General features: G+C 41.7%; 1 gene segment (V, D, J or C); it reads left to right on the top strand.

The window, feature by feature from the left end:
* The window catches only part of LOC105519680, a 108,890-nt gene extending 95,086 nt beyond the window's left edge, over nt 1-13,804 (top strand). Inside the window, 1 exon segment of the V gene segment in view lies at nt 13,482-13,804. Within this exon segment, the coding sequence occupies nt 13,482-13,804 (323 nt within the window).
* The last annotated feature ends 270 nt before the right edge of the window (nt 13,805-14,074 follow it).

Below are 14,074 nucleotides of genomic sequence, written 5' to 3'. Positions count from 1 at the left end.
AAGCCCCTAAGCTCCTGATCTATAAGGCATCCAGTTTGCAAAGTGGGGTCCCATCAAGGTTCAGCGGCAGTGGATCTGGGACAGAATTCACTCTCACCATCAGCAGCCTGCAGCCTGAAGATTTTGCAGCTTATTACTGTCAACAGCATAATAGTTACCCTCCACAGTGTTACACACCCGAACATAAACCCCCAGGGAAGCAGATGCTTGAGGCTGGGCTGCCCCAGCTGCTCCTCCTGATGCCTCCATGGGCTGAGAGTGTTCCTCAGATGCAGCCACACTCTGATGGTTTTGGTAGAGTGGGACATGAAGTCACCTCTGCATCCCAATTTCTTTTTCTTTTCTCAGCCCCAGCTGCACAGATATAACAATGCCTCTGCTGATTTAATAAAGACAGAGATCATGACACCTGAGGAGTCTAGTTTGTGGCTTCAGTTGGAATTCATATAACACAGAAGAAGCCACTGTAGATATTCTAAGCAGGAATTGTCTTAATATGGAGAATTAGAGTCTAAAGTATTGATGTCTAAACAAAATGTAGAGATTAATCTCTAAATTTAATGTTTTATTTGCTAAGAAATTTTTGCCAAATGGGGCATATAGGAAAACTCAATTGTCTGCAGTATGTTGGAAGAACAAAGAGTTTTATGAAAAAGGGAAATTGTTACCTATTGTTCTTTGAGAAATTTTATTGGCTCTAGTAAGAGTTGGGAGCTGGCAAGCTCAGACTCGTAAGCAGTGGTGGACAAATTGAATCCTAGAATTACATTAAGTTATCTCAGAAGTTGTGGGCAAATTTGATTTCAGGTTACAATAAGCCAAAGCAGTGAAGTTGCAGACAATTTTGTTACTGAAATGCCAGGGATTCAGTGAAGATCCTGCTGCTCAGCACACAGAAAGCCAATCACTAAGACAATAGTATTGCCAAGAACAGGCGTTAATCAGGTGCTGCAGCCGAGGAGATGGGACACCGTTCACAAATGTATCTCCCTGATCAACTGAGATTAGGAGTTTATATAGCAGGGAAGAAATGCGGGAAAACAGGAATTAGCAAGGGGTAAGGAAGATAATTTAGTAAATGGGAGGCAGGACATCAGTTAGGCAATCATAATGGGCAAAGGGTCTGATGTCTCACTGCCCCAATTCAGTGATATGTAAGTTTCAGCTCCTTGATAGTATCTGGGAGGCCTGTTTGTTGGTTTACTGAAAGAAAAAAAAATCTGAGGTAAGACAGATGTAACTATCTTGACTTTTAAGACTGGGGATGTCAATTTGTATGTTTATTCAAAAAACCATAAACATTAGTTCCATGAGATAATAGGGTCTATATCAATTGCGTTCTCGAAACAATATTTTGCACCCTGAGTACCTTTCCCCTCTGGTTTCTTGGCTCTGTTGGGTATGACAAGAATGACCAAATTCCTAAGATCAATTTTCACACTACAACCTTTCAAAGCCAAAGATACAGTAGTCATGAAAGCTGATATTAGAAGCAGGAATCTCTGGTGCTCCTTCAGGAAACAGAATGCGTCTTCCCCTGAAGTATGGGCTGTTTAACCGTGTGGTCCTCAGTCCTGTCTGGAAGCTTAGGGGTGGGGTGCTGATGCTCTCAGCTTCCTACAGCATCTTTCCAGGTGTTTCTGCAGTCCTCACCTCTGTCCCTGTGTCTGTCTTAGGTACCAATGGAGAATATTGAGTCATCCTTTTCTGACTTCCAAATCTCATGGGACGACTTCTTATTGGGCAACTCTATAAGAAACAAGAGAGGAAAAAGGGAATATTTATGTAAGTTAAAATGATTTTTCCCCCATGAGGCCATTTAAATAAATTATATTTAAAGCCACATGTTGAAGGCATATCCAGCTTTATTTTCTTATTAATGCAAATTTACATTTGCAAATATTTTCAACATTGTAAAGGTTGAAAACATAATTATTTGTACATGGAATGATCAAACACCTCTATAATTAAATGGAGTGAACATTTTCTTAAAAATTTGTACTCACTGAAATAAGGGAATATATTTTAAATGTGTGAAGCTATGTTAGAAATTATTGGACTTAAATTCAGCTGTGCAGTTTGGTTTGGGATGTTGTTCACTCCTGTGACCTGCCACAAGAATCCTGAGTCATGTGTAGCCACTGCTGTTCAGCCTTGTCCTCAGACAATTGATATGTCCAAACTGAAGACAAGCTCAGTGCTGTGTAGAGGAACCACTCACCTGAGCCCTCCCTTGATCAGCCAGATTATTGTGAACATGAGCATCCATGCACATGAAAATAAATGTTTACTGTTACCAGTCACTGAGTTGTGTGTTTAACCAGTTATCAATCATTAATGCATAAAAACTTACTGATACAGTATTTACATCTCTACCTGTATATACACACATGTATTTTTTCTTAAATTAGTGGCATAAATGTAAATATTTAGTAATCAAATTATAAAGTTATTAAGAGAAAATTAATGACAAAATTGAAACTAGTATTTCAATAAAAAATTAAAATTTACCGTATTTATGGAAAAATATACATACGTCTATGTAAGATACATACAAGTGAATATATTTTTATTTGATAAAATGTTGGCTACAAATATATATAGTACTTATACTTAAGTGTGTTTATTCTATATATATGCAATATATGCCTGTTTGTAAAATTATTATCTAAATTGAATATATTTGAATAATTTTTGTTACATTCTATAAAAAATTGTATTCTGGACCACACATATTTCATACTCTTGCTGCAGAAAATTTATGTGTAGCCTTTATTTTTAAAACTCTATCAAATGATTGTCCTTACCCAAAAATATTTTCCAACCCAGTAGGGCTCCAAGGGTATCAAATTTTGACTAATGTTGAATAGTAACCATTGCATCCTATGAAGTCTCCATTATGTTCATGCCCAAGATGATGATATGCCAAATAGAGTTCTCACAACAATGGATGCTGGATGGAGTCACATCAGTGCCATTGTCAAGGAAGCCCTGGAAATGTAAAAGTCATAAAAGTGGGTAAACTGCAAGGATTACATCTGATAATCACATTGGAAAGAGAAGAACATTTTAATAATATTGGCTGTTGGTTTTGACAGATCATCAGGCCTTAAAAGAAATGCAACAGGATGATTATAGACAAAGTCATTCTGGAAGAGCTCTGACTAGATGTTTTAAAACTGAGCCATCATCCAAACAAAAATGCTCTCCAAGTGAATATTAATCAAAATGCCATTAATGAGCAGGGGCTTTTAATAATGATGATGATTCAACACATGGACTTCAGTCACTTGAAGCAATGTTATGGAGGTCCCTGTGGGGACTCAGTAATATGAGTTTCCCCCAGCTGAGACTTAGAGTGCTACTGGCTCTTCTGAATATCTAACTTGCCAAGAAGAATGACCCCTCCTAAACCTCTCACATTGTACCACACATCAGGACTCAGCCTAACAGCTGATGTCAGGTGATTCTAGTGTCACTGGGTGCGCCAGAGTCACTTCAGGACACAAAAGTTTCCTGCAGCAGCCACCAGTTGTGCCTCTTGTGAATGGCAACTCCTTGCTTGCTGTAGGAAACTGATAGGGCTGAGTATCTCAGAGCTAGAGCACCAGGCCTGACACTGCTACTTTAACTACCCATTCTCACTTTGGTGTCTACGAACACAGTCAATAAAACTGGACAGGCCCCACAGATCCAAATTATTAAATGGAAATGGTACAGTCAGAATCAGTCCTAACCAGGATCTCAGAGGACCCATGTGCCCCATGAACAAATGGCAAGCTTGCTGGAAGGGAACAAATAACCCATAGAGGACAATTTAGTTTCTCCTTTGGCCACATAGTCAAAGATTCAGAGACATGCCTGTGTCAGTATGGCATGGGGCCCTGATGATTGTATAAAACACATGCCAGTGGGTCTACAGGGTGTGGCCACCATCCAGCCAGGGGATGGCATCTTTTGACTGACACTGAACATGGACATTCTGCCCATGGGACAAACTACATGCAATGACAGTAGCCATGCAGGCTGTCTCTACACTATATTTTGCTCCATTTCCACTAAATCATGGGCCATTGTCAACAATCCAGCCACCTGGTCAGGAAAATAGCAACCGAGTGACTGAACTATTAAAGGATCCCCTGTGTACAGAAAAGGGCTATGGCAATAGCTTGCTTCCTGGAAAGCTAAATATATGTCACTCAGTTAGATGCTAGGGCTACCATCGTGATCCTTGAGAGGAATTTATGTCATGTTTTTGGATACCACATCAGACTTCACTCTGACCAAGAAACAGCCTCACTACCCAATCAACATGACAATGGGCACTTTCTCGGGGAACCCAATGGAGACTTTCCATGCAATTACCAACACCCAACACTGGCTACTGTACCTGGGTAAACACCTCAGGTGTCCTAGAAATACCAGTAGAGCTGATCCTAAAGCAGGCTCACTGGCTGCAGAGAATGGTGCATCTGAAAGTTCCCCCTTACACTTCTTAACATCTTAGTCCCTGCTTTGGGGGGTCTTATCCTCCTGTGAGTGGTACTAGCTTTTCTTGGCCCAGTGAAATGTTCTCTCACTCTGGCATAATAATCTGCATTGAGATTGTGTTAATCAAGGTGCTTCATCAATCTGAAAAGATAAACTTCCACCTCTAGTTCAGGGGAAGTTGGTGGACATATGAAATGTGCTAGCTTTGCTAAGGGAGATGTCTAGGTGATGGGGTAACTGCAAGACAGTTCTCCAATGACCCTGGACTGACTTAGTTCTCTCCACTTTCTTGCTTATTTTAAGAGTTCTCAGGAATAATTGTAGAATGTGCTGGAATTGTAACATCCTGAAATAGAGAAGAACTAGACAGAAGAACCTACCTGTGCTCTATACGAGTTTCCCACAGAATGGAATGTCCTTTAGCATGTTAGCCGTGTGTGTCTTGTTACCCCAGGATATAAAGCCCAGAGTGGCTGCTTTCCCGGGTTCCTGAGCTGTGGTGCAAGCGGGGGACACACAGTTGACTCCATCAGCTCCACATGGCTTTCCTGTGCCTTGGGGAACTGACCCATAAGTCCAAGACTTTTGTGTTCCCTTGCTGCTTCTCTGTAAATGAAAAGCCCGCTTCAGGTAACTCGCTGTGTGGGGTGTTCTCTTTCCCAGACCCAAGTACGTTGGTAACCAGTGCATGGTGAACCTGCTTCAAAGATGTCACTGACATAGAGACAGAACTGGAATGGAGGTTGGAGGGGGCAGGGATAGAGAAGATGGAGGAGAATATTGTTTAAGGGATACAGATATTAATTTTTATCTGATGAAAACCATTCTGGATTTAGTGTCAGTAATAATAGCAGAACAATGTGAATATATTTAATGCCATTGAACTCCACTCTTAGAAATGTTTAAGAGAGACAATTTTATGTTCTCTGTATTTAGTATAGTTAAAAAATTAACATATTTATTAAAGTATTGTTAGCTCAGAAGATACGCTTTGTTTTCTAAATTTCTGAGCAAATGTTCATACATAATCACTTTGTGATGCCATTGTTCACACTTTTTAACAAATTGTGCATGTGTGTGTGTGTGTGTGTGTTGTAGACATGGGGTCTCCCTATGTTGCCCAGGCTGGCATCAAATTCTTGGCCTTATGTGATCCTTTCTCCTCGGTCTCTCAAAGTGGCCAGGGGCTACTAAGAGTCTGAAATCTTCTCGAGGAACAGGTTGGGGGACACCTCTGAATTCACATCCTCTCTTTGCCTCACACCCCCTTCCCACCTCCTCTATGGGCACCTCTAGTGTATCTTGTGGGCATCAGTGCATGGAGCATGTCAGGATGTTTTCTCCCACCTCCTACTCCCAAGTCATGATGCAAATTAATCCTCACTTCAGACATAGGCTGGCCACGCCTTGTTTCTCTTACATACATGCCCCAGCACATTGCTGAACGCACAGTTCTGACCTCACTCCATGAATCTTTGTGGAAGGGTCATGGTTGCCAAGTTGTGGTTATCAGAGAGCAGAAAGTAAAATGGCAACTGCTGAGAAGCTTGTGAGTGGGGCAGACATAGGCCATTGTCAAGAGTCCCAGCAGCTAGTGAGCCATGAAAGCTGGGCAGAGAGATCCCACATCACCCCAGTCAGAGGGGAAGCTGGGAGTGAGCTAGGGAGGGGCTTCTTCCTGTGACCATGCAGCCTCTGGGCCACGTGTGCTGCTTTGTTTGACAGAAATGACCAGAGGACTTGTTTATACTGAGCTCTGGGGACAAAACATTCCTTCAATCAGGGACCAGACTCACTATCCATCTCCGGGGCATCTGCTGCTCTGTGATTCCTCAGACGCTCCTCAGGTCGCTCATGATCCTCTGCAATGGGCAGTTCACTGCTCTAGGCCCAGGGTGCACATGGAAGAGGGTTCTGAGCTTTATGACTCTCAGGCCCTGGAGTGAGGAAGGGGCCATGAGGTGGTGCACCCAGTGCTTGTTTTCAACGTTCACGTTCAATTTATTAAAGTTTAAAGCTATACCTTATACTAGCAATCAAAGTTATATGTCTTTATATATAAAGGTGCATCATATATTTAATCAGAGATACATAGTTTATACAAATATATAAATACAATTTATTTCTTAAATATGTATTCAAAATATAAGGTCTATAATAGAAATTCATATTATATAGACACATAATTTTATGTTTATTTGTGTAGCATGTGTTTCATTTCTTTCCAAGCAGAACAGAGTCTCGCCGAGTAAAGACTTTGAGGACATTTGCTGACCCTCCGTCTTTGGCTCCAGCAGGGTCCCAGTCATTCAGGACCAGGGAGGATAGAGTTGACAGCACCCAGCCCAGGAACCCCGCCCGAGCCCTAAGGTCTGGGTCCCTGAGACTTTTCACTCTTGCCAGGCTGCGGGATATATGCTTAATGCAGCTCCTGTGAATTTCTGAGCAGTTTCCTTTCCTCAAGCCCCTGCCAGGCAGCCCTGTTGCCAGGGCCTGTGGTTTCTCCCAGGTCCTCAGCCCTGTGGCTCAGGAGAGCAACTGCTTCCCCCACAGCCCAGGGCCAGCACCTGGCAGCTCTCAAGCACTGCCAGCCTGACCTTAGCCCTGGAGTAAGGGCCCTATTCCAAATGTCTCCTAATTTATTGCAGTACCTGAAAGTCTGTCTTGTTCTTAAACTCAAAGTCCACATTTCCACATTTGCTAAAGCTAGCATTTGCCACCTGGAAAATTAGACATGTGAATTCACTGTCATTCTCAGAGCCTGGCCTCTTTTAATCCCACCAGGTAAAGTTGGCCATATGTTCTCTTCTCTCCACACAACTTTACTGAGAATTATAGTGAAATGTAGTGTGGTAAAGCCTTTATGGCCTGCACAGAAACCATCCTCTTCTCCTTTGGTGCGTAGGGCACCAGCTCTATCCTGCTGGGCGTGGTGAGGACAGTGAGCCTCTCCCAGCCTGGGACAGGAGCAGGGATTAAGGGCACATGTGATGAGCTCCACAATGCAATGTCAGGGGAGTGAAGGAGGGGCAGGGACTCTGGGAAGAATTTGATCCTTCCTAAGAAGATGGACAGTGAAAAGCTTCACTTCACCTTCTAAAATCAATGACTTTCTTTTAGATTGGGAAGAAGGGTCACATGTTTCATTGCCCTGACTCCTTCCACATCTCCTCTTTCTCTTACAATAGCTCTAACTCTGCCTGTCACTCTCAGATTGTGTCCTAAAAATCTAATTTTCCCTCCTAATATGAAAACAAACCAACAAACATAACCCTCTTCCTCCTATCACGTGCAGTGACATGTGACCCCTAAACTCTGTGATACCCAGATCATATAAGAGATAATCATGCGATACCCAAGAGATTTTCTAGCTAAAAACAATTCTTGTACTAGATCTTTCAGAAAAAAATTTACTCTGTCTGTTGTCATAACTGACACCAGATAATAAGGTGGAAATATTTCCAAGAACAGAGGACAGCCATGAGCTCAGTGAGGTGAAAGACATTTCTTCCCCCTTGCATTAGTTTCCAATGCTGCTGTTTAACTTGCCACAGTCTTATTGGCATCACACAACATAAAGATATTACCCTGTGGGGGTCAGAAGTCTCACTGAGCTAATGGTAAGTTGTCAGTAGGGCTGTAATTCTTCCAGATGCTCCAGAGGAGAGAACTGGATTTTCTGCTTCTTATGTTCAAGGTGCTCCCATATTTCTGGTTCCATAGCCCCTCCCTTACTTAAACCACATCCCTCCCCATTGTCCCAGCTCCTCTCTGACTGTCAGCCTCCTCCTCTATTTTAAGCACCTTTGTGATTATGTTGATTTCATCTGGATAACCAGGTTGCTTATTCATAAAGTCCTTAACTTACATCTGTCAAGGGTCATTTTTTGCTACATAAGGTAGAATCCTTATGATACAGCCGCAGTGACTGGAGGAACACCAGGGTTCTTGGTCTCACACTGCTTTAGATAAAATGCCACAGAAACTCGTGGAGTGGTTTTAAGGAGAGAAAAGTTTAATATGCAAGAAGCAAGGAAGAAGAAAACAGCTAAACAGCTTCCCCATACAGAGACAGAGGACGGGAGATTCGAACAGAGAGATAACTCCATGTGCAGTGGAAAAGTGGCTGCTTATAGGAGGAGGCTGAAGGAGGCGGTGTCTGATTTGCACAGGGCTCAGGGAATTGGTGTGACCAGGCATGTCATTCATGTAGCCTGAGAAAAAACTGGCCCTCCCACCCTAGCCTTTTAATATGCAAATGTAGGGCACCATAATATTCTACACACATGGGGATATGTTGGGACAGTCATGTTGCCAGGCACATGTCAGGGCAAGGAAGAAGAAGGTGGGAATTACCATGTTTGGGTGAACCCAGTTTCTCATGGCTTTCATTTGCATATCAAAGCTTGCCTGCCTGGCTCTAAGAGCCAGTGCTTTCCTAGCAGACAAAAAACATTTCTGGAGTTGTTTTAAAAGAAACAAAACCTTCCCAAGGACCCCTTTTCCTCTCCATCTGCCTAAAATAATTTCTTAATAACTCCTATAAAACTTGGGTTCCAGAGACAAGGACATGGACACCTTTTGAGGTAGGACATTATTTATTCCACCAAAAATTCATATATTCCCCAAAATTGTCCTCTCTAGAGTAAAATTTTAAAAATCATGAAGTATTTTTATGAAGCAAGAGAGCCAGACAAAATCTTAGGCTTAGTCAGAGTCTAACTTGTGAGTCCTCTAACTTGTGAGTTTTAGCTGTTGGGATGTGCTCACTCCACTGTCTCTACTATAGACTTATGGATGCGTAGATAATTTTAGAGGATTTTTAAATTTTTTGACCCAGTGTAAACAAAACAGTATCTGAGACAGGTCTCAATCAATTTATAGGTTTATTTGCCAAAGATAAGGCTTATGGCCTGTGACACAACCTTAGGAGATCCTGCAAACATGGGCCCAAGGTGGTTGAATTACACATTGGTTTTACACATTTTAGGGAGACACAGATATTACAGGCAAAGACACAAACCAATACATATAAGATAAACATTAGTTTGTCCTGGAAAGGTGGGATATCTTGAAGGAAGGGCTTCCTGGTCATACGTGGATTCAAAGATTTCCTGACTGGCAACTGGTTGAAAGAGGAAAGCTCTGCCTAAACAGTTGAATTCCTCATAAAGAAATGCTTGAGTTTAGATAAGGGAGCATAGAAGTCAAGGTTCTTGTCATGTAGATGAATCCTATGGGTAGCAGACAAAGTAGATGTGGGTGGGGGGGAGCTTATCAGACCTTAAAAAAAAAATGTCAGATGCTTTGGGAAAGACTTAGTAAGGGGAGGAGATTCTCTATAAAATGCAAATTTTCCCAACAACAGGCAGCTTTACAGGACCACTTCCGAATAGGTCAAATAAATATTTTTAGGGTAAAATATTTTGATTTTCTTCAGGGCCTATTATCTGTCATGTTGGAGTATGGTATCTTATTGCTACAAAGAGTCTGTTTTGTCAGTCCAAAGATCTCAGCTGTAATGATAATGCTGGTCAGTTTTGTCTGAACTCCAAAGGGAGGCGAGCATAATGAGGCACATCTAAATCCACCTGCCAGTCAGGGCCTAACCTAGTTTTTCAGATTTCTTTGAAGTTCTCTCTGCCAAAAGAGGAGTCCACTCAGCTGGTTGGTGGCTTACAACTTAATTTTTGGGTTTAACACCCAGAAAAATAAATCATTGCATAAATTCAATATAAAATAGATTGGTAAAGAAAAATTGTTTCCTGAATATTCCTACATGTCAAAGATAAAGAAATGATAAGAATTGAGATGATTAATATCCCTCATACCAAAGAATAATGATTTTATTTTTTACTATCTTAGTTTGGGTCCACCAGCAATGATGATTTCCATTTAAGCAGCAAATTTACACTGGGAGGAAAAGAGGAAAGTGAGGAAGGGAACAGAAGATGAATGCTAAAAGACACATCAACAACCCACCTGACTCAGGAGAACTGTTACATGTGGTAACATGGACTTAATTCCTTTGGGCTGTTCCACCTGAGAGATGAGGAAGCTGGGGTATGTATACCCCTCATCCTGTCCTCACTGATTGTCAGGTGTCTCTCTTGTTCTATTTCAAGTTGCTAGAACAGATTCCTTGTCACTGTGTAATTCATAAAGAACAGAAATTTATTTTCTCACACTTCTGGAGAATGAGAAATTTAAGATCAAGGCATGGGCAGCTTAAGGTCAGCTTTCTCTACTTTCAAGATGATGCCTGGATCGTTGAGTCTTTCAAAGGAAGGAAGGCCATGTCTTAACATGACAGACAAGCAGAAGAGAGAGCGAGATCCCAGCCTTATAATCCCTGTTTATAGTGGCATTAATGAATTCCACTAGAGGGCTCCACCTTCATGACCTAAACACATCCCTACAGGCCCCACCTGGAAATAGCTTTACACTGAGAATTAACTTTACAACAGATGGATTCTGGAGGACACAGTGAAACCATAAAACTTTGCTAAAAGATACACATTCCAGGCCATCTGGGCAGCAATGCATGCAGGCAGAGTTCTCTGCCCAAGATAATAAAGAACATAAGATATACATATGGCCATTGGAAGTGAGCAGAGGTACAGCCAAGGGGAAAGCCCTAGGCTACAGACAGGACTGTTACATTCATCCTGGTACAGTTAAGCCTTGAATAACTTGAGTTTGAAATTTGCAGATACACCTACATTTTTTTCTGTGTGTGTCACCTGTGAGTAAGCACTTAATAAGTAAAAAATATATTGACTCATTGTTATGATCTTCTTAATAACATTTTTTTCTTTAACATACTTTGTTAGAAGAAAAGGGTATATAATATATTGACTATTCATTTCATCACTAAGGCTTTTAGTCAAAAGTAAGTGATTAGTACTTGAGTTAGGGATGCAAAAGTTCTACACAGGTTTTCGACTGCACCTGTGGTCAGTGTGCTCTAATCTCCATGTCGTTCAGGGGTCAACTGTTCTTTCAGTTTCTACCTGCATCTCTCGGGAACAGGATTCTGGCAGGCGGGTTACAAGTGAAGGAATCCAGGAAATACTATCTCAAGTTATGTTGAATTAGTGTGATGATTATGTAAAACCAAAGTCATTTAGAAAGCAGCAAATGCACAAAAAGTCTTTTCCTAAATATCCCTTATCTGCTTAAAAGCATATTCTCCAGAAGGAAACCTATCGTCAAGAAAATTCTTCCTAGGAAATTTTATATCAGGGAAGATTAACACAGAACAGGAATCAAAAATAGAAGAGATTGGAAGTTGATGCTTTATCTAGACAAGCTGTTACCTATTCTTTTGAGGATGCACTTGTGTTCTTATCTATTCTCTCCAGGTTGCCTACACTTCCCAATTCCCTCTTCCCTAGAAAGGAAATATAAACAACTGGATCTCATTGAGTTATCTGGGTAATCACCCTGCGATGATATCCCACTGCATTTTAAATGAATTTTGTTTTCCTTTTCTCTCATTTATCTTTCTTTTGTCAATTCATTTTCCGTAAACATTTAGAGGACAAATGGAGATTTCTTCATTTCTCTCAATATAAGCAAGTTCCTTTACAATTCAGGCTGTTTACAAAGCAGCAAGAAGGTTTGTGCACAGGCTACAGCACTGTGATTTTTATCCCCTAGTCTGGCATCAGTAAAATATTGTGGAGCCCTAGGCTGCAGCCCACTGATGCCGATGTAGTTGGAGCCACTTCCCCTGCTACTGAGCCAGGCTGGGACATTTTTGGGTGCATTAGAGATGTGCGATGTAATGATTGCAAATCATTTCCAGGCTCATTTGAATCAAACTCCTTTCTCCACATACATAGGCAATTGCTTGATAAGAGATTCAGTGTCTCTTTCCTAAAAATGTTAACAGGGTCGCTGGTGTCTGGGTCATGGTGATGTCCCAGTCACTGATAAAAAGTAAAAGAAGAAAGTGTTATTGATGGTGCATGGCAGGGACATGCTCCACACAGTGGTCACCCTCACTAAGAGGGATGAGCTTTGGGAAATAATACTCAATGGCAGAAAAGAGGTATACTATGAAAGTGCTAAAAACAAGAATAAGGTGCAGCCCATTTAGTCTCTGGGTACTATAGAAACCTGCAGCTCTGGATAATGGCGGATCTGTGAGTGCTGCACTCATTGAGAAAACATGGTATCATCTCTGTACATCTGTAGTAAATTACTTGATCTTAATAGTGGTAAGAACAATGGCATAACACCATTATCTAATACTTACAAATATACATAGCATCATGTCAATAAATTGTATTTTTAATTTTTTTAATAAAGGAACAATGTTAAACTCACAGAAATATTGCAAGTATAGTACAAAGTAACCCCTTCCCTAATCGGTATCTAATGAGAGTCTTTTGAAGACCTGAGAATCATACCATTTAACATTTTACTATGTATTTCCTATACACAAGAATACTCTTCTAAATAATCCCCATACACCAATGAAATACATCACTCCATAGACTCCTGAGGAATATTTCAAACTGTCAAAAAAAAAAAAATACCTAAAAAATGTCTCTCATAACTAAATAGTCCCCAGTGGAAACATATTCTCTGCCAACAAATTTGTGCTACCCTGGTCTTACCTGGAACACCTGGGGACACTGAGCTGGTGCTGAGTTACTCTGATGAGCCAGCCCTGCAGCTGTGCCCAGCCTGCCCCATCCCCTGCTCATTTGCATGTTCTCAGAGCACATCCTCCTGCCCTGAAGACTTCTTAATAGGCTGGTTACACTTCTTGCAGGAATCAGGCACAGTCAGGACACAGCATGGACATCATGGCCCCCACTCATCTCCTAGGGGTCCTGCTACTCTGGCTCCCAGGTAAGGAAGGAGAACACTAGGAATTTACTCAGCCCAGTGTGCTCAGTACAGCCTGGCTCTTCAGGGAACTTCTCTTACAACGTGATTTGTTGTGTGGACATTTGTTTTTATGTTTCCAATTTCAGGTGCCAGATGTGACATCCAGATGACCCAGTCCCCATCCTCCCTGTCTGCATCTGTAGGAGACACAGTCACCATCACTTGTCGGGCCAGTCAGGGCATCAGCAATAATTTAGCCTGGTATCAGCAGAAACCGGGGAAAGCCCCTAAGCTCCTGATCTATTATGCAACCACTTTGCAAAGTGGGGTCCCATCAAGGTTCAGCGGCAGTGGATCTGGGACAGAATTCACTCTCACCATCAGCAGCCTGCAGCCTGAAGATTTTGCAGCTTATTACTGTCAACAGCATAATAGTTACCCTCCCACAGTGTTACACACCCAAACATAAACCCCCAGGGAGAAGATGTGTGAGGCTGGGCTGCCCCAGCTGCTCCTCCTGATGCCTCCATGGGCTGAGAGTGTTCCTCAGATGCAGCCATACTCTGATGGTGTTGGTAGAGGGGGACATGAAGTCACCTCTGCATCCCAATTCCTTTTTCTTTCTCAGCCCCAGCTGCACAGACATAACAATGCCTCTGCTGATTTAATAAAGACAGAGATCATGACACCTGAGGAGTCTAGTTTGTGGCTTCAGTTGGAATTCATATAACAGAGAAGA

This window comes from Colobus angolensis, unplaced genomic scaffold (assembly GCF_000951035.1).
Source record: "Colobus angolensis palliatus isolate OR3802 unplaced genomic scaffold, Cang.pa_1.0 Scaffold357, whole genome shotgun sequence".
Classification (NCBI taxonomy): domain Eukaryota; kingdom Metazoa; phylum Chordata; class Mammalia; order Primates; family Cercopithecidae; genus Colobus; species Colobus angolensis.
Note: the sequence above shows the minus strand (reverse complement) of the source record. Positions and strands in the feature narration are given on the sequence as shown.